This window comes from Neodiprion pinetum, chromosome 4 (genome assembly GCF_021155775.2).
Source record: "Neodiprion pinetum isolate iyNeoPine1 chromosome 4, iyNeoPine1.2, whole genome shotgun sequence".
NCBI classification, from domain to species: Eukaryota; Metazoa; Arthropoda; class Insecta; order Hymenoptera; family Diprionidae; genus Neodiprion; species Neodiprion pinetum.
Window position 1 is genome coordinate 13,423,929 of NC_060235.2, and position 22,882 is coordinate 13,446,810.

General features: G+C 42.4%; 2 protein-coding genes across 2 annotated transcripts; both read right to left on the minus strand.

Moving 5' to 3' along the window:
- Positions 1 to 17,960: 17,960 nt before the first annotated feature.
- LOC124217256 (uncharacterized) lies at positions 17,961 to 19,101 on the minus strand. The gene is made up of 3 exons (XM_046622660.1): positions 19,003 to 19,101; positions 18,256 to 18,572; positions 17,961 to 18,198 (listed from the first exon to the last, which is right to left on the minus strand). Exons 1-3 carry the CDS (start codon positions 19,099 to 19,101, stop codon positions 17,961 to 17,963), a joined length of 654 nt encoding a protein of 217 aa, XP_046478616.1.
- A 1,324-nt stretch (positions 19,102 to 20,425) lies between these two features.
- LOC124217257 (uncharacterized) lies at positions 20,426 to 21,498 on the minus strand. The gene is made up of 3 exons (XM_046622662.1): positions 21,432 to 21,498; positions 20,849 to 21,385; positions 20,426 to 20,763 (listed from the first exon to the last, which is right to left on the minus strand). Exons 1-3 carry the CDS (start codon positions 21,496 to 21,498, stop codon positions 20,426 to 20,428), a joined length of 942 nt encoding a protein of 313 aa, XP_046478618.1.
- Positions 21,499 to 22,882: the final 1,384 nt, after the last annotated feature.

A 22,882-nucleotide genomic window follows, 5' to 3' on the forward strand; every position in this document is an offset into this window, starting at 1 on the left:
TTCTGTTGATACGTTCGACCTGACCATTTCCTCTCGGCATACCCGTCGTGATCAGGATATGCTCGATGTTTTCTTCTTCACAATAGTCATTGAATTCGGACGACGTGAACGCTGAACCACGGTCGCTGATGATACACCGAGGATTTCCAAAAATTTTCTGCTGCGTCTTCAGTTTGTCAATTACCTCTCTGGATGTCGTCGACTTCGTTGGATAAATCCATACAAATTTGAAGAAGCCATCGACGACTACGAAGAGATGCTTATACATCTTCGTGGTCGCATTCATTGGTCCGAGGTGATCCACATGATAGACCGCTAGAGGGACGTCTCCTTTTGGTATCGGCCTGAAGAAACCTTCTTTTTTACCGTGTTTTGCCTCCGCCAATATACAGGGGACGCAGCAACTTACGTATTCGTCGAGCTTTTGAACCAAACTCGGAATGTAGTACTCGGATTTTATGGATTCCATCATTTTTTCAACGCCAAAATGACCATTCTCGTGCGCCTTTCTTATCACGTCCTGTTGCATGCTTGCCGGTAACACGATGAGATTTCGATCGTCTACTTGTTTCTTCAAAATACCGTCCTCGCAAAGATAATCCTCGTAAGGCCCCTTCTCCAAAATCTGCTTGATCACTCGCAGTCTTTCTTCACCATCTTGTTGTTGTCGTATCATCGGGGTTATTTTGTCTATGACGGTCATGACGGGGTAACGACTTAGAGCATCGACATGTTTAAGGCGAGAATTGACGCGGTGCTCGACTTCGTATTCAAATTCTTCGAGAGTCAGAGCCCAGCGGGCCACCTTCGGAGAACCATTGTTCTTGTTCAGCGTCTTCTGTAACGCGGAACAGTCAGTCACAAGTTTGAATTCAATGCCGAGTAAATAAACGCGGAACTTCTTGACGGCTTGTATCACAGCTAGCGTTTCGAGTTCGTAGGAGTGCAATTTCTTTTCTGCGTCTGACGTCTTTCGGCTCATGAAATAAACTGCGTAGAAACGGTCATCGTCGTCAGTCTTTTGCAACAACGCCGCCCCATATCCGTCTTTGCTGGCATCTGTGTGCACTTCAGTCTGCGCGTCAGGACGATATATCCGCAACACAGGTTCACTAGTTAACAGTCGTTTCAGCTCTTCGAAAGCCTGCTCTTCTTTGTCTCCAAATCGAAATCGTTGATCATCCTTCAGTACGTCGAAAAGGGGCTTCGCGATCTTGGCGTAATCTCGGATAAACTTGCGAAAATAGCCGGTCAAACCCAAAAAGCTCTGAATGGCCTTCTTAGAACCTGGCACCGGAAAACTTTTTACGGCCTTAATTTTCGTAGGCGACGGACCAACAGCACCATTCTTGATCACGTAGCCCAGGTACTCGACTCGACTCTTCAGAAACTCACACTGTTTCCAGTTGATCGAGTCCCTTTTCCGCTGCGACGGCGAGAGTCTTTTTCAAATTCACCAGGGCTTTTTCTGCGTCTCTTCCAGGTACGATTAAATCGTCCATGTATGTAAATACCACTCCCTCTCGCTCAGGCTCGTGGAACACTTCGTCGATAAAGCGCAAAAACGACGTAGGACTGTTGCATAGACCGAACGGGGTCTTGAAAAACTCAAATTGTCCGTCCGGTGTCACAAACGACGTATATTGCACACTGCTGGCACCGACCGGGATGTGGAAGAACCCGTTCTTCAGATCCAGCACTGAGAACATGCGAGCATGCGCGAGGGCATCGATTCGGTCATCGATCAACGGCATCGGAAATCTGTCTCTTACTATTTTTTTATTCAACTGTCTGTAATCAATGAACACGTGATACTCTCCATTTTTCTTTGGCACGATTACCACCGGGCTAGAATACTTGCTTCGACTTGGCCGTATGATTTTCTCGCGTAACGACTCACCGATTTGGGCGTCTAATACCGCTTTTTCTTTGACCGACAGTCGTCGCGGTCTCAAACACACCAGAACGTCATTCTCCAACACGATATTCGTCTCGACACTCGTTTGCACTTCCTTCCGCGGGTTGTGCTCTTTAATGAGCTTCTCGATTGTTTCGCGATATCGACTGTCAATGTCTACTTTCTCCGTTTCAACGTAATTCACGAGGCATTCACTTAACCCGCCACTGTCATTGTCTTTCGACCTCATCTCCTCACTGTCACTTTTCTTGTCGTCAACGTCAACGTCAACTTACCGATTGTCACTCGACCACCTTCGATACGCACGTCCATTGCTCTCGTGAGATCTTTACCAAGGAGCATACTGTGGTTCATGGCGAAATCCGGTACCACGTACACGTCACCGTTGTATTTTTCGCCCTGAATCACCATGCTGACACGTAAAAGTCCTGCGGCTTTAACGGTGGCTTTTCCGAAGCCCTGAAAAATTTTCCCCGTCACTTGCAACGGCGATTCCCCAATTTTGTCGTACTCACTTTTCTTCAACACCGTTCGTTGCGTCCCAGTATCGATCATCGCTTTTATCGACGCACCGTTGATTTCGACTCTGATCTCGTCGTCTGTCGCCGTTTGGTTAATCGCGGTGAGCACGTTTACACTGTCTTTTTTTTTTGTTTATTGGGGTCGTCGCACTTAGCCGCAATATGTCCAAATTTATTACACTTAAAGCACTTAGGCCCTTTTTCTTTTTCCAGACACTCGCGCGCGATGTGCTAAGCCGAACCGCACCCGAAACACCGTGAGCTTTTAACCGTCGTGTTTTTCGTTGTACCCTGTGGAGCGGTTGTATCCCTCGTCTTTCCTTTCGGCGGCTCACTTCGCTGTTTGTTCTGGCTTTTCTCTTTTATTCGATCATACCGTTCCAAATTTCTTCTTAATTCCGTGATCGTGGACGCGCTGTACAAAATAGCCTTGTTGTTTTCGTCGCCAACGACACCGTCGATCACGTACTGCATGAGCCCTTCCTCTTCGATCGTACCTTGACTAGCGATTTCACTCATGGCGTACAAATATTGTCGCGGCGTCTCATTGTTCAGTCTCTTCCGTTTCGCGAGCTGCGCGTGAACGGTCGCGCTGTTAATCTTCGTTTCGAACTCACGGGCGAGTAGTCGCTTCATCTTTTTCCACGTCGAGAGGCCCTTTTGCAACGCGATATATTGTTTCGCCGAACCACACAACAGTCTTTTCGCGTATATCACTTTCTGTAAATCACTCCAGCCCAATAGAATACTTGCGTCTTCGAATTCCTCAATCCACTTTTCCACCGAAAGCTTGTCGTCTCCGGAGAAATTCGAAATACTGCCTTCGACATCTTTAACAGTAAACAAGCTTCCTGGGTCACGCGGTCGCGCTGCTGTCCTTCGCTCGTCTCGTCGTCGTCTTGTTCTTCTCGCTTCAGCCCCACGATCGTTCCTGTCATTGTCATCGGTATCAGCTGTCTGCTCGCTGACCAATCCCACCTCTGAACTTTCTGCGTCGTCCTCGCCCGTGTTTTCGTCTTCGCTCGTGCTTCCGCCTTCGCTGTCGCCGTCGTCTTTGGCATTTTCTTCGTATCACCTCAATCGAGATACCAGTTGCGCCTTTTTCCCTTCCGTCGGTAACTTTAACCGTTTTAATTTACTTCTGAGCTCTTTTACCGACATTTTCTCCACCGGCGTTGAACACGGCATTCGTTCGTTTCCTTTGTTTTCTTTTTCTTTGTCGCCCGAGCCGCCGGGCTCCCCTGGGATCGTGGCGACCTTCCTCGTGCCCTCTGGGGCGTCATCTTTGTCTTCGAGCGATCTTGCGACAACCACTGTTAACGCTAGGTTTCGGTTTTTACTATACTTTGTCGTGACTTCAACTTTATTTTCAGCTTAACGGCCGATGTTTCCGTCTTTTCGTTTTTCAACTTCTTCGTCTTTCGTCTTTCACTGTTCGTCTTCTCGTTTTTCAACTTTTCGTCTTTCGTCTTTCCCTGTTCGTCTTTTCGTTTTTCAACTTTTCGTCTTTCGTCTTTCCCTGTTCGTCTTCTTGTTTTTCGACTTTTCGTCGTTCGCCTTTCAACTTTTCGGCTTTAGTCTTTTGCGTCTCACTTCGTTTTTCAAAATCTCGACACTCGCGCTTGTTCTCACGATCCTGGACGAGCCCCCATATGTAGGGACCGGGAGAGAAGGGAGTAATGATCGTGAACATCAAATTAATCGAGAAAAGCAAACGATTTTATTAAATTGAACAAACAAAAATGATTCAAAGATCACGTGGTTATAACTGCTTCGCTCGCGACCGTGTCCGAGTGCCCACTGCTTCGTTTCTCTCTCCCCCCTTCTTTTGTTCTAACATCCCACCAGGGCCGTCACCTCGAACGTCGGAACCCGACCCCGCATGGCTGAATATCCCATCATTTTACTTTGATCGAGCCAATAGCGATAAGTTTGTTACTCAACCGTAGCTGCCAATTCATACTACCGAGGAATCATTTTGTGCACCATTGTAATTCAAGCATTATTATTGACCAGCATTGTTTTTCAAACTTCATACTATTTAATTTGGTATCCTATTTTGAAGCTTATTTTTACTCTCCTTAGCATTAAATTCAAATAAATAGTTTTTCAAGTCCACAATCAGATTGTAGGGTCGAATTTTGCGAGGCGAACTGAATTATTCTGAATCTGGAATTGTTAAATAACTTTAGTTGAAAATGTTTTTAAATTTAATTTTAGTTGACGGTGTCATCTGGCTAGCTAGTTGCACGATAACTGACAACCAAATTCAATTTTACACACCTTATACGGTCCTGCGCTAAGACTGAAAGCTTGTGAATCTCCATTTACCGCAATTATTTCTGCGTTTCATGTTTCTCGAGCAAAAAAAAATTTCATTTTGAGATTGGAAATGGAACCTGAAACGCAGAAGTTATTCAGTAGTACGAATTTGAAACCAAGAATTTTATAATGGTTCCTGCAACAAAGGGACTCTTTCCAAATATCCTTGTTACAAGGTGATGTTCGGAGGACTATGAACAAGATATTGTATTGGATTATATTATTTGGAAAAAAATCTGCATGAACTTCGTTAAAAATTAGATATTAATTTATTTTGATGTAACAAGGGACACAATCTTGAATCCGATAAGTCAATATCCTTGTAATAATGTTCTGACATTATTCCAAAACATGATTATCCTTGGAGCTAATTGTGACATTGAGGCGCATTTTGACAAACTTGATTTTCAACTTGTGTCACAGGATGTGATTCACGTTCCTGAGTTCTACGCTTCCGATTAGATTTTCTTCGTTCTGTACCGCACTAACATGATATACAGAAATCATTTTAATGAATCTCATATTACTTGAATTTTCAATTTGAGTATGTTGATATATGCGAAAATCATGAGAAATATACAAATGTATAATGCGTGTGAGAGTATAGATGTCACTTATACATAGGTAATAAACGACTGTAAGCGAACGATAGAAGGAGTCTGTCGAGTGAGTCAAAACTGACCGGGTCGTCTTGGATTAGACGGGACTCAGTCACTGAGTGTATTGTATTGAGCACGTGTATATTTATTCCACGCACCTATTGTATTACAACGTTTTTACTTTGCACCTTTATCTTTACTTGATTACTCTGTAATAAACGTTAATTGTAACAACGAACAGTTTATCCATACCTACTCTCACCAAACACCAGTATTAAATATCAGAGTATTAGGTTCCCTTCATTTATTTAATCGAACATCATTGAAAATTTGCCAAATGAACTCTGACAATCAGTGAAAAATTCTTAATAGTAGTAGCAATAATTTATTGATCAGAAAAAATACATTGACTATCGACTATTGCTAAATTTTGTTGAACCATTTCCGAGAAAAAAGATTTACAGTTCTATTACCGATAGTGAGATATTTGAATTTCTTGAACGCTCGGTTTGATGTCTCATTTTCAAAAGTGATAAAATTCAATATTACTGCCTGAAATCACAAGAGTGTGAGAAAATTTCTCAGTTGCTCAAAAGTGGCGATGATCTTTGTACGTGTGATAAATGCAATAGTCAGATGACAGTAAATATTAGAAATGTAATTATTTTGGCAGTATCACCTGTTGAAAGAAAAAAATTTCATTGTTATTTCTAATGTACGAAATAATAAAAGTGATAATAAAGTGTTCCCACCTACCTGCTGCGTTTCTTCCAAGCACCCAACATTTAAACAGATTTCTCAGTTGAGTCGAATAAAACCAATTTTCAAAGATCATCAGCATTAACTTTCCGAGTCACTAACTCGACTGTTTAAGATTCTATCCTCAAAATTTCATATAAACTACATTGCCGCCAGAAACAGAGTTTGACAGCTGAAACTCGGGATGGTCAGCCTGCCCGAGCAGCCGATAAAACTCGCGCATGCACATTGTATGTATAGTTTCAAGAGATTGTCCCGGTAAATGTCAAATGCCATCAACAATGTGGTAGACAACATAAAATCCAAAATAAAGAAAAAGAGCAAAAACTGTGGAGTTTTCGGTACGGAAATTCAAAAACCTCAAAAAATATATGAAAAATTAATTATAGGAAACAATAAAAAAAAATATGACAACAAAAATGTACGTAGACGTGAACCGTGAACCTTCAACGTTCTAGTCCGTCGTCTTACCGTTTCAGCTACGCCAACTCTTGGTTTAACCGTCCACGCTTCACACACTCCATGCGCGAGCCAAAACGGCCCCTACCCCGGCAAAAAATGTCAAATTTTCAAATCGCGATATCTCAGCAACCAAGGCCTATTCGATCAAAAATTAAAAACAACGTTAATTCGGAGGTCTTAAACTTTCTCCACGGGAAACGGGAACCTGATCCGCGACATCGGAGGTACCTAATCTCCTTGTTGGTTCATAGTAGATTTGATTTTATTTTTGCTATCGCATGAAATGTGGGTGCAATCGCTAGAACTTGTGAAATCTGATTTGATTTATTTTGATTGTTTTGAAAACTGGATAAACTCACAGACTTGCTTTCCTGTCACTGAACGAATTCACTAACAAATCAGCTTAATCAGTGCATGGATGTAGGAACGGCCTCGTATCCCCCCCCCCCTCTGTCAAACACAGTAACGATCTAACCACCCGCGTCTGCTAGAGTAAGAATAAAATCAAGAAAAAGAGACAAGACCGCAGGAACGGTATAACAGCCTGACTCCGTTGTAGGAAACGTAGCTATACGGTAGTTCAATTTGTTTGAGGTGCAATGCATATACGACATGCGTTACTAACGACTCTAAAAACTAAACTGGATGCTCACTTGCATTCAAGTTGCAACGGATGCAAATCCTGCGTCAACAAGACAGACAGGCAAATAGGGATTTGAAATATTTATTATCACATCTCCTCTCCTAGCTAGATAGAGCTCCTCAATTAGTAAAATTTCGATTGTCAGGGAAAATATCTCACCAGCTCGTCGTTTTACAAATACGTTTTGCGTTAAAAACGCCGCGAATGATACAAAATGTCTGTGTCCTACTTCAACCCAAAATTCGTTAAATTTACTAAGATCAACAGATAAACACTGTGTGTACTCTACGGCCCTGTAAACTCTAATCGAAAGTTTAAGCGCGTTTTCCTCAGAACAGCTATTTGTTAACTGATGTGCACGGTATTTGAAGAACCAGAGAACCGATCAACTTCAAATTTTAGCAGCATGCACAATATAATACAATTCTGTAGCGTTCGATAAATGGAGAAGACTATGAATTTATTCTTGTGCAAAATCGATCAATTGAATTTGACAAGTAACCATTTCGTTCATTTTTTTTCTGGTTTATCAAACGTTACCTGCGTGTGCACGAATCAAAATGCCGTTTGGTTTTTTTATTTAGACTACCGGGAGTGAAGAAATCGAGCGAAACAGTGATCGCGGAAGTTTGCAAACCATGATATCTCAGTCATCCAACTACCGATTGCATTAAGATCTGGCTTTTATGAAAGCCCACATTTGAAAGAAAATCATCGAATGCCAATTCCGTTTACAAAAGAAGAGAAATGTTATTCCAGTATTGGCCGTGCACTTTTGTGATGACTAAATGGTGTGGAGTTGCGGGCGCGTTTTAGACTACTTGACGCGAAAATTTTCTGATTCTTCTGATTTGAAAAAAACCTACTTAGCATATTTCTGTTCGCAGTTAAATCAAATGTCTTCTTGTCATGTCGTGACAGTATAAAACTGTTAGCTACATTCAACTGTCAGAATACACGTATTCAAGAAAGTGCATTTTGTTATTTATCATGATTGAAAATAGATTTTTTAAGTTCTGCAATATTGTCATTTGGTGTTATCAGGTATCAGGATGTGGTTACAACTCTGCAAAACCAGATAAAAAAATGGAATACAACGGCAGTGACACCAGCAAATCTTCCATGGGATCCTCGTGGTAATCCAAAATTTTGGGACCACACTTGGAACAATTTCGGTGACTACAGTGGTGCAACTACCATTTTTGACTAATGATCATTTCGTAAATAATATGCGTCTATTTTCACGAGTTTGATACATCGCTGCATCGTTCAAATTAAGTTGGTATTTTACTCATCATTAATTACATGATTTGCTGGTTTATAATTTATCCTTCTGACCTTCTTTTCTTTCTGGCTAGTGAGGTACAGCGATAGCTATAGAACTGGATTATAAGTTGAACTCAGACTTGAGTACATTTGATCAATATAAGCACACCGAATTAGTTAATCCTGGCTGTATTATGTCAAACTAAATAAAAAAAATTAAGAAGAGGTGTACAAAATTATTTCAGATTTTTGAGTGACACCCGCGAGTGAGATAGCCATATCAAGCTGGAACCGCCACATTCGAAAATCTAAAAAATTTCTATGGAATAATTAAGGGCTAATTAGAGGCTAATTAAATGCTCTATTTTCGAATTAAATGCTCCGCGTTATTTAAAAGAAACCTGTGGCGGTGCCAGCTTGACATAAACCTGGAACCGCCACACCGAAAAAAAACGGAAAACAAGTCAAATTTCGGAAAAGTGTTAGGGTCATAATTAAAGGCTAATTGAAGGCTCTTGGAATTGCTCATCTTTAAATTAATTGCTCGGCGTTTTTTAAAAAAAAACTGTGGCGGTGCCAGCTCGAGATAAACCAGACTTAAAAAAAAACGGGAACGAGGTCAAATTTCGAAGAAGTGCGAGGGCCATAATTAAAGGCTAATTAAAGGCTCCCGGAAAACCACCCACTCGGATTAACTGCTCCACCCCCGGGGGTGGAAACCACCAAAAAACTAGAAAAATCGGTGTTACTCTTGGACGGATTAAGTTAGATGGTCTTTGGGGGCGTTACATTAATCTCTCAATCATAGGCTCTCCGCTGCACAGTCCAAAAGTTTGTGTTTCAGAAAATCCATACAAGTTGACGTAATCCGTTCTAATTTTCAGATTTCGGTCACTTCAAAACAATGCATTATTGAATTGTCTCTGATAACAGAAGAATTTTCAACAACACAAGCCCTACAAAAATCAGCAGAGAAATTTGAGTGAATTTCAGGGTACACAAAATTCTCAAGTGTTCAGTTGATCTCATGTTCTGTCAACGATCAAACCGATCATTCTGTACTGTTAGTAGTACAAAAGAATTCAAGTTTCACGGGACCGTTTTGCAGTAAAGTTCACTACTTCGTCGCTATCAGGAATCATGATACCCCGTTTCAATCCATGATTCCCGAGACTATTTTAAATAGAGTAATTTCTGGTTTTGCCCGTAACTTCGTGCTGGTGTATAAATGTGGAGTGCTATTGGATCAGGTGTCAACATTGTTGAAAATTGTTCTTCGCTCACAACTTTGCTGCGATAATGTGTTCTGCCCGTATAAGCCATTCACCGTCATCCAAAACATATTTCACTCTACGTTGACTTGGTTCATTTCCGACGTTATCACCCCTGATCCATTGAATTGAATCCACCCATAAATCAGAATCGTAAATCAGTAATAATTAATAATAAAAATATCAATAATAAAATATGAATTAATCATGATCACAAAAATGCAGTCGAACAGAGGGTATTTCGACAATTATCAAAAAAAGCTTGTCAATGCGCAAGCGCTTCGAGCAAATTCATTTAATTGACTTGTGTTAAATTCCATTATGTATCAAAAACTCATCAATTTTATTCGCTGGTAATTGGTTATAAGTACACATTGTTAATATTAAATCTCATCGGTAGGCAAAAATCATTTTTACTCAACAAAATAGCTATTGGTACTCACAGCATGTATGATTTCAGTAGAATGTGGATTGTGTGTAGGCGACCGTGATGTTAGCCATCGTGGCATCGCACATCTCGGGAAATATTTCAATTGCAAGAGTTTTTGAAATAATCAAAACTGCCATTTTTAACTTTTCTTCTGTGTTGAGAACATCAATCGACAATATATCGACATATTTGCATTCACATCATGTGCTGTAAAGCTATGTAAGCCCTCATCCTGAAACCATACTCCGTTTTTTCGTACCTCACCAAAGGTAAACGTGAGCCGTTTGCATTCGCGGCACATTAAACCACTTAAAACTTTATAATACCCAAAATACTGGAAAAATATCTTCTTGTTTCTTGAGGTCTTAACTATAAGTCACATCCATAATAATATCGAATAATCAATTTTACAACTATTTTGAATGTACAGCTAGTTAGTATAAAAAAAGTCATTTTTTTTACTTCCAAACAAGTCGAGAACTTCCATTTCAGCACGAAAATACGTCTTTCAAAATTTTAGCTCTCAATCTTGACATTAAGAGGTTGCGCATCGCACTTTTCCATTTTTCATAAGGATTACATGGGAGAAAATTGTTTGTGGCTCATTCTGATTTTCATCACTAGCTAACGATGCGCCGTGCAAAAAATTTATAGACATATTTTTGTAGAGAATGGAACATAAGAAACTTAGAAAAATATCATCTTCCGCCTGGATTCCACGACACGCTTGTCGTCCACCCGCATAAGTGGTGGAATTTTGCGAATTTCACCAGTATATTTGAGTCTCGATTCTTACGGTAAAAGATCTATTACAACTATCCGCCAGAGTTTGAATTTATTCACTGAGTAAACGTATAACATGGAAAAAACAGCTTCACGATGGTCTTCCAATCATTCAGAACACCAACGATCGTCTTTAAGGCAGGTAGAGATGCAGCGTTCTAACCTCGTCGCTCATGTGCCGCATGCCCAACGCAGTTTCACAGTCCTGGACGACCGTCGTTGTATCTTATAGGTGAAACACTATTCTTTTCGTGTTTGTTATTATAAAAAAAAGCATCGCAACTAATTTCACCCTTGATAATACAAATTTTTTTAGATTTTTTTACGCCTGCTTATATGGGTGAAAGACGAGTTCAGTCGTGAAATTCAGGCGGAAAACGATATTTTGTGAAATTCTTATATTCCAATCAATGTGTAAGAACACTTTCGCTTATGCGTCTATGAATTTTTTTTGTTGATTTTTAATCGTCAATAAAGCTCTCCCGTAAGCCCTCGTCACGGTGGTGCGTTGGAGAATGTTCATATTACTATTATACGTTACACGGATGATTCATTAAATAAATTGATGTTGCCAAAATATCCCGTCTATCGTTGATTCCCAGGCCATAAAAAAAATTGGCAGCTTCTGAAGATTTGAAATTTGGAGTAGGAGTTTTCTTTATATAACGCACTCACTTTCTCAAGCCTGTAGCACAATTTAGACCATTGTGTCTATTTTTCTAGATAGCGTCTGAAAAGAGAAGAAAGGGCTAAGTTCCTGTGATGGTGCCGTCGGTGGCGGTGACGAGTAATGTTTATAGTGTGAAGAAAGGTACATAGAAAATAATCTCCATCACTCACCTGCAATCCACACAAGTGAAATCAATAACTGCAAAAACAACGCTTGATTTGCGCTGGAATGACGTTCGTTGGTGACGATGCTGAAATCAAAGTACAAGACACAAAAATTGTAACGAATTCACGCGACACGAGCATTTTTTCGCATTGAAAATCCTGGTTCCTGTTTCATCCACCTGCTACGTTGATTCGTAAAGTTCGTGTCTCAATCACACTCTTGTGGGTGGACTGTGAAGCATTTGATTTGTAGGGGCAGTGTATCGAGAGTCGTTGACTGAAGAGTGATTTTGACGCCTCTAGAAACCCTGTAACTTGTTCCGTCCAAGCGTGACACGGATTTTTCTAGTTTTTGGGTGGTTTCCACCCGTCGGGGGTGGAGCACTTGATTCGAGCGGGTGGTTTTCCGGGAGCCTTTAATTAGCCTTTAATTATGACCCTCACACTTTTTCGAAATTTGACCTCGTTCCCGTTTTTTTTTAAGTCTGGTTTATCTCGTGCTGGCAACGCCACAGGTTTTTTTTAAAAAACGCCGAGCAATTGATTTAAAGATGAGGAATTCCAAGAGCCTTTAATTCTGGAGTAATTTTGACGTGCGTACGAACTCTGTAAGTTGTTGCGTCCGAGAGTTACACGGATTTTTCTAGTTTTTTGTTGTATTCCACACCTCGGGGGTGGAGCACTTGATTCGAGCGGGTGGTTTTCTGGGAGCCTTTAATTCTGGAGTAATTTTAACACCCGGACAAACTCTGTAAGTTGTTGCGTCCAAGAGTTACACGGATTTTTCTAGTTTTTTGGTAGTTTCCACCTCTCGGGGGTGGAGCACTTAATTCGAGCGGGTGGTTTTCTGGGAGCCTTTGATTCTGGTGTAATTTTAACACCCGCACGAACTCTGTAAGTTGCTGCGTCCGAGAGTTACACGGATTTTTCTAGTTTTTGGGTGGTTTCCACCCCTCGGGGGTGGAGTACTTAATTCGAGCGGGTGGTTTTCTGGGAGCCTTCAATTCTGGAGTAATTTTCACACCCGTACGACCTCTGTAAGTTGTTGCGTCCAAGAGTTACACGGATTTTTCTAGTTTTTTGGTGGTTTTCACCCCTCGGGGGTGGAGCACTTAATTCGAGCGGGTGGTTTTCTGGGAGCCTTCAATTCTGGAGTAATTTTTACACCCGTACGAACTCTGTAAGTTGTTGCGTCCGAGAGTTACACGGATTTTTCTAGTTTCTGGGTGGTTTCCACCCCTCGGGGGTGGAGCACTTAATTCGAGCGGGTGGTTTTCCGGGAGCCTTTAATTAGACTTCAATTATGGCCTTCACACTTTTTCGAATTTTGACCTCGTTCCCGTTTTTTTTTAAGTCTGGTTTATCTCGAGCTGGCACCGCCACAGTTTTTTTTTTAAAAACGCCGAGCAATTAATTTAAAGATGAGCAATTCCAAGAGCCTCCAATTAGCCTTTAATTATGACCCTAACACTTTTCCGAAATTTTACTTGTTTTCCGTTTTTTTTTGGTGTGGGGGTTCCAGGTTTATGTCAAGCTGGCACCGCCACAGGTTTCTTTTAAAAAACGCGGAGCATTTAATTCGAAAATAGAGCATTTAATTAGCCTCTAATTAGCCCTTAATTATTCCATAGGAAATTTTTCGATTTTCGAATGTGGCGGTTCCAGCTTGATATGGCTGAGTGAGATATGACTTCAAGTTGAGCAGATACTGTCAGTAGGTACGAATCAAAATGTCATTTTTTAGAATTGTATCACATCAGCTCTGAATGCCGATATGAAACAGATTGACCCAGTCATGGTATCCAGCAGTGTCAGGCTTCACATTTCTTGTATGATTTCCATATGTTTTCGTTTTTTTTTTCGAAAATCCCGAATATTCTGGTGAAATAATTTACAAAACATTTGTGCGTTATCATGATATCCCCCGGAAAATCATCTCTGGTGCAAAAGCCTTTCGCCAATGTAGTCATTATCCATAAAAATACCTCTATTGATCAAAAATGTATGCATTCAATCACTCCATGCAAAAAACTCATTTCACTAGAACAGTTAAGATCAAAAAATATCTTATCGTTCAAAAAAAAAAAAAAAAATATATATCCAATCACATACTATAGTCAACGTAAAGTTTAGGGTTTAAACGTGATTGAATACACAACGAATTTAAGTATAAAGAACGGTCTTATTCAATAGGTACAAAATGCATTTGTTTACTGCGACAGTCCCTGCTCGCATATAATTTTGACAAGTTAGCGCGCCACCGACTGCTCGGTCGTCAACGATACTCCGTCCAACGAGAGAATGTCTTGATTCGCGTATCTGCGAGTGAGGTGAAAGCATAGACGTATAAGAATAGACCGCTCGAGCTCGGAGGTAGCCCGTTTGTGAATGCGATAGCAGGATAGAAAGAGAAAGCTGCATATGGACCCATACTTCTATCATTGTCTAGTCACGCGCATGCGTGCTCAGCATTCTCTCGCAGTGTAGTATACTGGCATACACGACTCGCGTGTCCCGTGCATGTGCGATTAAACAAGGATGGAGGGGGACCTATATGCAGCTTTCTCTTTCTACAGCGCTATCGCCTTCTCAGCCCGCTCACGCGGTCTATTCTTATATGTCTATGGGTGGACGAGAGTGGATAGTGCGTAGCGCGCTCCGCTGCCGCTCCTGAACAGCCCGCCGGACTCGATTCCAGCATGGAGGGGGTTGAATGGTCGTTCCTTTGGCGGAGACCTAACCGAAGCAAACGAGTTTTTTCGCGATCCTACATCTATTTTCTCGCTGGAAGGAGTATAAATTGAAACACGGCATCCTGACGTCGTTGTTATCGACCTCCGACTCCTTTCACTCCACGAAATATTTGATTACCCGTAGCGAAGGGCGGTCCACTCACGACAAGGTCAATCCTAATTTAATAAAATAACGCTTATCCTGTCTTGTTTCCTTTTGCCCCATGCCCCTCCTTATCCACCTTCCCATCAGAGATCGGCCGAACAACGGAGCCAAAGTGGAAGAGAAAAGGAGGAGAGTGAAACACCGGTCGAGTCGTCACGGCGCTAACCAATCCCGGGAAACCGCTACCGCATCGTTCCAGTCGAACAGTCATCACCATCCCGTTTGCTGGACAGATGCTGTAAGCCTCGACGTTAGTAGCTGTATCTCGATCGCAATTCCTTCTCGAAGTCGATTAACACTCCCGTCGTGGCTGTTGCCGATATACCCGTACCAGTTGGCCAGCTGTGACTCATATCCACGCCTGAAACTGGGGCACGTGAACCTGTCACTGTCCCAAAAGTCATTAACTAGGGGCTGACGAGACGATACCGATTCACCTTCAGACGTTCCGTCTCAGCTACGCGCTAGAATAAAGCCTCTCTACTACCGACATATGTACCGACAGCTCCCCCTATCGTCAGCTGTGATTCCGAGGCTGGGAAAGGGACGCTGACTGCTATGAAGCTTAGCTGTGAGTAAGATCGAGAGAGACACGGCGAACGCTCTGAGTGCCGCGACTTTGCCAACTGCCACGTCGTACACTGCATGGCGCTGCCACCTTTGATGTTTGTCGAGAAGCTCGAGGGAGAAGAAAACAGGGGAATAACGTGGAGACTGCTGTTTTGTCATTGTTCACTCGCCCCGGGCAGATCAGATTTGGATCAATCTTCGTGACAATCGTTTCATCAACCATTCCCGCTGTTATCTTTTCGTCATATCGTTTTGTGATCAGTTGTGCAAATAGTTTCGATACATCAGTATATTATTGGTGTGACTACTGATTAACTGGATAAGAAAACTTGCCAGCTACCTTCAGTATAAGTGAGCTTTCCTATCCGCTCAAATCCTCGGGTTGCAATTCAGCTTCTCTTTAGTCCGTCGTGTGTATTGCAACCCGTGTTACTTCAAGTAGTTTTTTATTCGGTTCTGTGAGGGATGAGTTGGAGGATTAAATAATAGTAACACGTGTAAATACGGTTAAACAAAAATTGGCTGACTTGCGCCTGTCGCTTTTATTTTTTTTTTCTTTCTTGACGCTCGTAGCGATACTGACTCGCAAAGAGCGTGCTTGCGGCACGACGCCTCGAAGGTAGCCGAACAGTTCAGACGTTAACCGGACGACTCTCATGCATACATAAGGCCTGTTCATACCAGCGAAAAAGATGCGCGTGAAACCTCATTCACACCAATACTACCGCCGTTTGAGTGCATTCCCAATAAGAACACAATTGTTCATTTAACATAGAAAAATTCACATAACCAAACGCTTACAACGGATCAGACCCAACCGAAAACTCCAATAAATCGAAAAATTTCCACCTGGTAGACGATAATTTTCACGTTTGCCCAGAATGTTTTAAATACGTGGAAAATAGTCGTCGAAACCGCGTATACTCACCACGAAGGAACAAACGAGTACAATATATGGATATTCGTGACATCCATGTATTCGTATATAAGACGCCGTGGAAATGCGTTTAAAATGTCACAGATGAATTTGTCGAAGATACTGAAAAATGTCCGCCTGATAGACGATCATTTATACGTTTGTCTAGCATGTTTTGAATAGGTGACCAATAGTCGTAAAATTCGCGTATATTCGCCACGAGGGAATAAGCAAGTACAATATACGGATATTCCCGTTATCCATGTATTCGTATATAAGACGCAAACGAAAAACGTTTAAAATTTGACGTACGCGTCGACGGTGAAATTTTGCCACATCTATATGTTTAAAATGTCACAAATGAATTCGTTGAATAAACTGAAAAATGTCCGCTCGGCATGCGTGAAACTCTAGTTATTTATGCTACATGTGGGATAAGTAGTGTAGAAATATTAAAAAAAAAGCGTTACAAATGTTACATTAAAAGGCAGCGGGCAAAATTTTTTATGATGTTACAAAAACAACATGTTTTGTCACCGTCCGCCAACTGGGATATATGATTTGCATTTAGATGATTAATATCGATATGTCTGCGTTACTTGGGTAAATGACAATCACCACTGAATAATTGCACATAAAATGCACTTCTAAATATTAATATTCAGTGTTCAAACTTAGACAGCATTCTTTCTTTCGTCATTTGGAACAATATTTGCCATATATATATATATGTATATACACATGTACACACTATATTTCTCTGCTATAATAGAATAAAATACTATATACTATATAACATATATAGATTATGAAACAAAAAAGAGATGCATTTTACATTTTACGTACGTAAACATTTTAGAAAAAGATTTTCAAAAGTAACAAAAATAATATAACACAAGAAGTTTACTATTCATATATCACATTCATGTTTGCACCGATTAGATTAGTATTACATAGAACGCATTGGATCACCGACACACGATACTGCAAATCATAAAGCTGAGTGACTTGTTGAAAAACCATAATACATTATATAAAGCTTGAAACAAAAAACGGTAGATTTTACATTTTCGATAGTGATAGCATGTACGGTTATGATAATGAAATACTTAACCATTTTAGAAGAAGATTTCCAAAAGTAGAAAAAAACAAAAAAAAAAAAACAAAAAACACAAGTAGTTAACTGTTGATATATCATATTCATTTTAGGCCATTTATATTTTTATTACTGTTAGGCTCTTAGGAACAATGTCAGGTTTCTCGGAGTGATGAGAAGATCACAGGTTTATTATACATATAATCAATGAAATAACATCTTTATTATTGTTGAGAAATGAGTGATAAGAAGAACTTGGAACATTTGAAACTAACTTTAGGTTTCATTTATTATTACAATTTGATCAGTGTGCTATTTGAAATATGAGAATGTCTGGATTATAATAATCCCTGGAGAACCCGATTGCGATTTATGGTGATTCTAGATTGTAGGAAGCACTTGAGAATTCAAATACGATTTATGTTAATCACTTGAGAAGTCTAATATGATTGTAATTATCAATTGAGAAGTCAATATGATTTATGTCACGATAATGCTTTTGTTGAGATGGTACAGTCAATTCACGTGCGAGCACAATGAGATGAAGAGTAATACTGATTGACAGTTAGAAGAGCCGGCAACTAGGCGCGTTCTCAGAGATAGTGAATATTGTTAGCTAGCCACGTTAAGCGGCAGCTGCTTCTTGAGAGATGCCTTTGAGAATACTGATTCTCAAACATTTTCGCCCGCCATCAGCAACGCTGTTGATGATGAGTTGCCCTGAGGAGTCACAGGAAGGAGTGCGAGCTTGGCAATCGGTCTGGTGAGCGTGGTTGTGGCCGTCCTTACGGACACCACCCTGGTGAGTCCATCCTGTCCTGGTATTTTCTTAAGTACCCTGACCATTCGCCATTTTCCTGGAGGTAGGCGCTCATTAGTAAGCAACACTAATGAGTCCACCTGAGTGTCGCTGTGAGGATGATGCCATTTTGAGATGGCTTACAGTCGTTTCAAGTATTGAGTTGACCACAGATGCCAGAACTGTTGCACCCTTTGCTGGATGAGCTGCCATCGAGATAGTCTGTTGGTTGAGACGTCCAGTAGTGAGGGCCCGGGGACTGCATTAAGCGCAGTTCCGATTAGAAAATGTACGGGTGTAAGCATTGCGGTATTGTCGGGGTTATCGCTGAGCGGTTCGAGTGGCCTTGAATTGAGAATCGCTTCTATTTGAGCGAGGAGCGTAGACGTCTTCTTGTATGTGAGCACCGTGTCTCGGACCGTTCTTCTGAGGCGAAACTTGAGAGATTTTACTATCACTTCCCACTTGCCACTCATGTGGGAGGGCTGCCGGTGGGTTGAAATGCCATTGAGTCTTATATTGGGCTAGTAGTGATGAGATTGCTTAATGACCTGATGAGCTTTCGGTGAAACATTGCTTGAGCTGAGCATCGGCGCCAATGAAATTGGTTTCACCTTCGGAGTAGAGTGCGGAAGGGAGTCCTCTTCTTGAGATGAAGCGTTTGTAGGTAGCAATGAACCCGTCAGATGTGTAGTCAGAAACTACTTCTGGGTGAGTAGCCGATGTTGTGAGACAGACAAATACTCATATCCATCCCTTGTACGTTCTTGAGCCTCGACCATTCCAGGTTTTGAGCGTGAGTGGGCCAGCGTAATCAATGCCTGTATGTGAGAACGGGCGTGATGGTGTGACTCGCGCCAGAGGTGATTGGCCCATCAATTGCTGAGCGCGGATCCCTCTTTAACGAGCACATACCACACGCCTGAGAACATATGATTTGACTGGTGCTCTACCTCCGATGATCCAGTAGAGTTGTTTGATGGATGCCAGAGTTGCCTGAGTTCCTCTATACATCGTTTGGTTGTGAGCGTGAGCGATGATGAGTTCAGAGAATCTTGAGGTGCGAGCAAGGATTGCTTGATGTTTGGTCTCGTATGAGAGTTCTGACTTCTCAAGTCGACCACCTACTCTAAGCACACCGCAATGGTCAATGAATGCCGTAAGCCTGTTAAGCGGGTGTGAGTTTGGCAGTTGAGATTGTCGCTGGAGTAGTGCGAGCTCTTCTTGGAAGTAGACTGATTAAGTAGCCTTGACCCAGAAGAGTCGTGAGTCTTCCATGCTGCTCGATGAAATAGAAGCTGCTGGTGTTGTGTCGAGTATGCTTGAGAGCTTCTTGATGAATCTGCTGCGCAGAGAGATTATTCTGAGCAGCTTGTTGAAGGATGAGAATTTGTAGATGAGATCCCAATGATATTCTAGAGAATATTGGACAGCATGCAATGGAACATTTGCACGAGCCTCTTGCGCACATGTAGCATCAGGAGCCGACTCGTTTTGAGTAGGCCGTAAGTCCAATGTCCGAGTCATCCATGATGCTCTCGTCCACCATAGAGAGTGTTCTTCGAGCTGATCTGCGGTTATGCCACGCGATGCACAGTCAGCTGAGTTTGAGGGGCCTGGTACATGCCTCCAATGAGCTCTTTCGGTGAGTTCTTGGATTTTGGTAACGCGGTTGCGTACATAATCCTTCCACCTTGAGGGATGAGCCTTGATCCATGTGAGTGTTACTTGAGAATCCGTCCACAGATGAATATCTGTTACGTGCATGTTCAAAGTAGCATGAACATGGTTGATTAGCGTGAAGAGTAGCAGCGCTGCTGCGAGTTCCAACCGCGGGATGTTTAGACGTTTGAATGGAGCAACTTTCGTTTTTGAGCAGATGAGTGAAGTGTTGGTGCCAGTAGACGGTGAATTGAGAACGAGATATACAACGGCTGCCACGCTCAGGTGAGACTTCAGCCAACAGTTGCTTCGATGTGGAGTGCCATTTTGCTAGCGGAAATCCGCCCACGTGGCAGAGCTCTATGAGTTGATGAGCGGTCTGAGTCAGCTCTTTCACCGTGTCTGAGCCTCCAAAGATGTCATCAACGTATCGACCATGAGTGATCGGTTCCACCGCGGGCGGGTATCTTGAGCCTTCGTCTTCAGCGAGCTGAAGCAGTGTCCTTACTGCTAGGAATGGCGCTGCCTTTGTTCCATATGTAACAGTCGTGAGCTGATAATGAGATTCCGAGTGCTGTTCATCTATCCAGAGTATACGTTGAAGATCCCAATCTTCTGGATGAATCTTAATTTGCCGATACATTTTTGTTATGTCTGTAGCAAACAAGTGCTTACGTCAGCGTATCCAGATGAGCAAGTGGAAGATGTTGACCATCAGATTTGGACCAGCATGCATGAGATCATTCAGAGAGTAGCCAGTGGAGCTTGCACTGGAGCCATTAAACACCACTCTGAGTTTGGTGGTCGAGCTATCTGGCTTGAGAACCCCGTGATGAAGCAGGTAATAGTGAGGCCTTCTACTTATTGAGTTGTCGTCGAGCTTGATCATGTGATCAGCTCTTTCGTATTCCAGCATGAACCGAGTGTACAATTGGTGATATTGACTATCTCTATCAAGCCGTTCGAAAATCCGTTGAAGGCACAGATGTGCTGTGTGATGAGAGTCCCCCAAAGCTGTTGGTGATGATTTGAGCGGCATGTCTCACGATGTAACGTCCAGTTGAGTCTCTTGAGTGAGTAGTCTTGAAGTAGCGTTCACACTTCTCTTCCTCTGGAGTGAGTTGGGGTTTAGTTAACGTTGTTTGTTCTTCTTGAACCCAAAACCTTGTTAGCAAGTATTGCAAGGATGAGTTTGTTGCTTGTGAGACGACATGATGTGCCGTTTTTGCCAGAGTAACCGGTGCATAAATTGGTCCTATGATAAGCCATCCAAAGATGGTCAATTGAGCAATCAGAGAGCTAGACGAGTGTCTAATGATATTTGGCTTTATGAGCTGCTCGTAGAAGTCTGCTCCTACGATCACGTCCATTGCCCTTGGAGTGAGAAATTCTGGGTCAGCTAGGTTCAACCCCTTGAGATGAGGGCAAGTGAGTTTACTGTGTACCTCACTGGATGGCAGGACAGTTGTTAGTGTCTTGAGAACATGTGCTGAGATTTTTACTGAGAGTGTTCTATACCTGGAGTGAAGAGCAAGAGTGACAATGCCTCTTATCTGAGATGTCCTTTTTCCACCAACGCCGTAAACGTCAAGTGTTGAGTGCCCCTTTTCAAGGTTCAGCCGTGTGGTGAGACTTTCTGAGATGGATGAGATTTCTGAGCCAGGATCGATGAGTAGTCGAACCTGGTATAATGAGGTCGTCGAGAAGACTGTTGCTGTTGCAGTTGCCAGCAAGGTGAGATGACAGCATGTTGTAGATAAGCACGCCCAAGAGTGATCGTGATTATTGACGATCGTCCCTAAACATCACGCTGGTGAAAGTTTGGCTGCTTCAGAGGTTGATGCAGCTTGAGTATCCTTGGTGGTCTGAGAGCGTTCAGTTGAGGGACCAAAGATGGTTGAGAGTTCTGCACCATGCAGCATGGTGTGATGAGTGCCGTTTCACGTCTTGCAGTGCCTGGAGTTGTTGCACTTTTGTGCGTTTTGCCGACCAAGGCAGTTGCAGCACAGGCTCCTCTCCTTTACGAGCCTCACCCGTGCATCTCATGAGCAGCCTCGAAACTTTAGACACATCACCATGAAGTGATCCTATCCACAGCAATCACATGGATACGATGCTCGCTGTTGGGTGGACTGAGACGTCTTCTGAGTCGATTGCGGTTTGTTAGAAGCCTGGTATGAGCTAGCTCTTTTATAAATAACTCCCTTAGCAGTGTTTGATTGAGCAGGAGTTGAGTCCTGCTCGATGTGCTCTAACGTACGAGCAAGAGCCATAAGAAGGTCGGTGAGCTGGCTGAGAGAAGGGAATTCTTCGGAAAATGTTAGGGACGTCTTCCACTTCTCACGAGTATCTCGATCGAACAGTCCACCCTTGAGTGTTACCATGAGACAGTCATTGCTGCCTTCGGTTGTGAGCGTTCTGATAGTCTGAGTTGTCTCATTGATAATATTCACCATCTTGGTGAGTGAGCTGGCCTGACGTTTTGGCATCGTCTTAAGGTTGAGCAGTCTATCCAGGTGAGATTTGATGATAAGCCGCTTGTTCTCAAATCTCCCATTGAGCAGTTTCCACGCCTTTGTATATGACGACGAGTCCGGGGTGAGATTGACGATGATTTCTGCAGCATCACCTTACACCGCCGTCTTCAGATACTGAAATCTTTCAAGATCACTGAGATTTGAGCGATTGTTGATGACAGACATAAACATGGCCTTGAAGTCTGGCCATTTCCTCATATCCCCACTGAAGGTCGGCACCGTTAATTCGGGTAGACGAGATCGTGTTCGAGATCCTGTTTCGACTGAAACGGTTGAGCAGGCAGTGTGAGCTGTTCTTGGACACGTCCAAGCAGGCGCTTGATCTTGAGCACCAGCTTGAATTCGTTGAGGCTGACCTTCTTGGCAAAGTATGAGTGATCCAGGTGAGCGGGAGGCCAATGTGAGACCAGCCATGAATGCTCGGTGCGGAAAGCCTGGTGGATCTCGTCCAGCTGGTCGAGCATCATGGTTACCTCGGTGAGCGCAATGTCGTCGGAAGGTTCTGTCATCTAAGTGAGCATATCCTCCATCGACTCGATAAGCTCATTCTGAGAATTGATTCGCAGAAACAATTCACTGCTGAGCACCGACGGTGA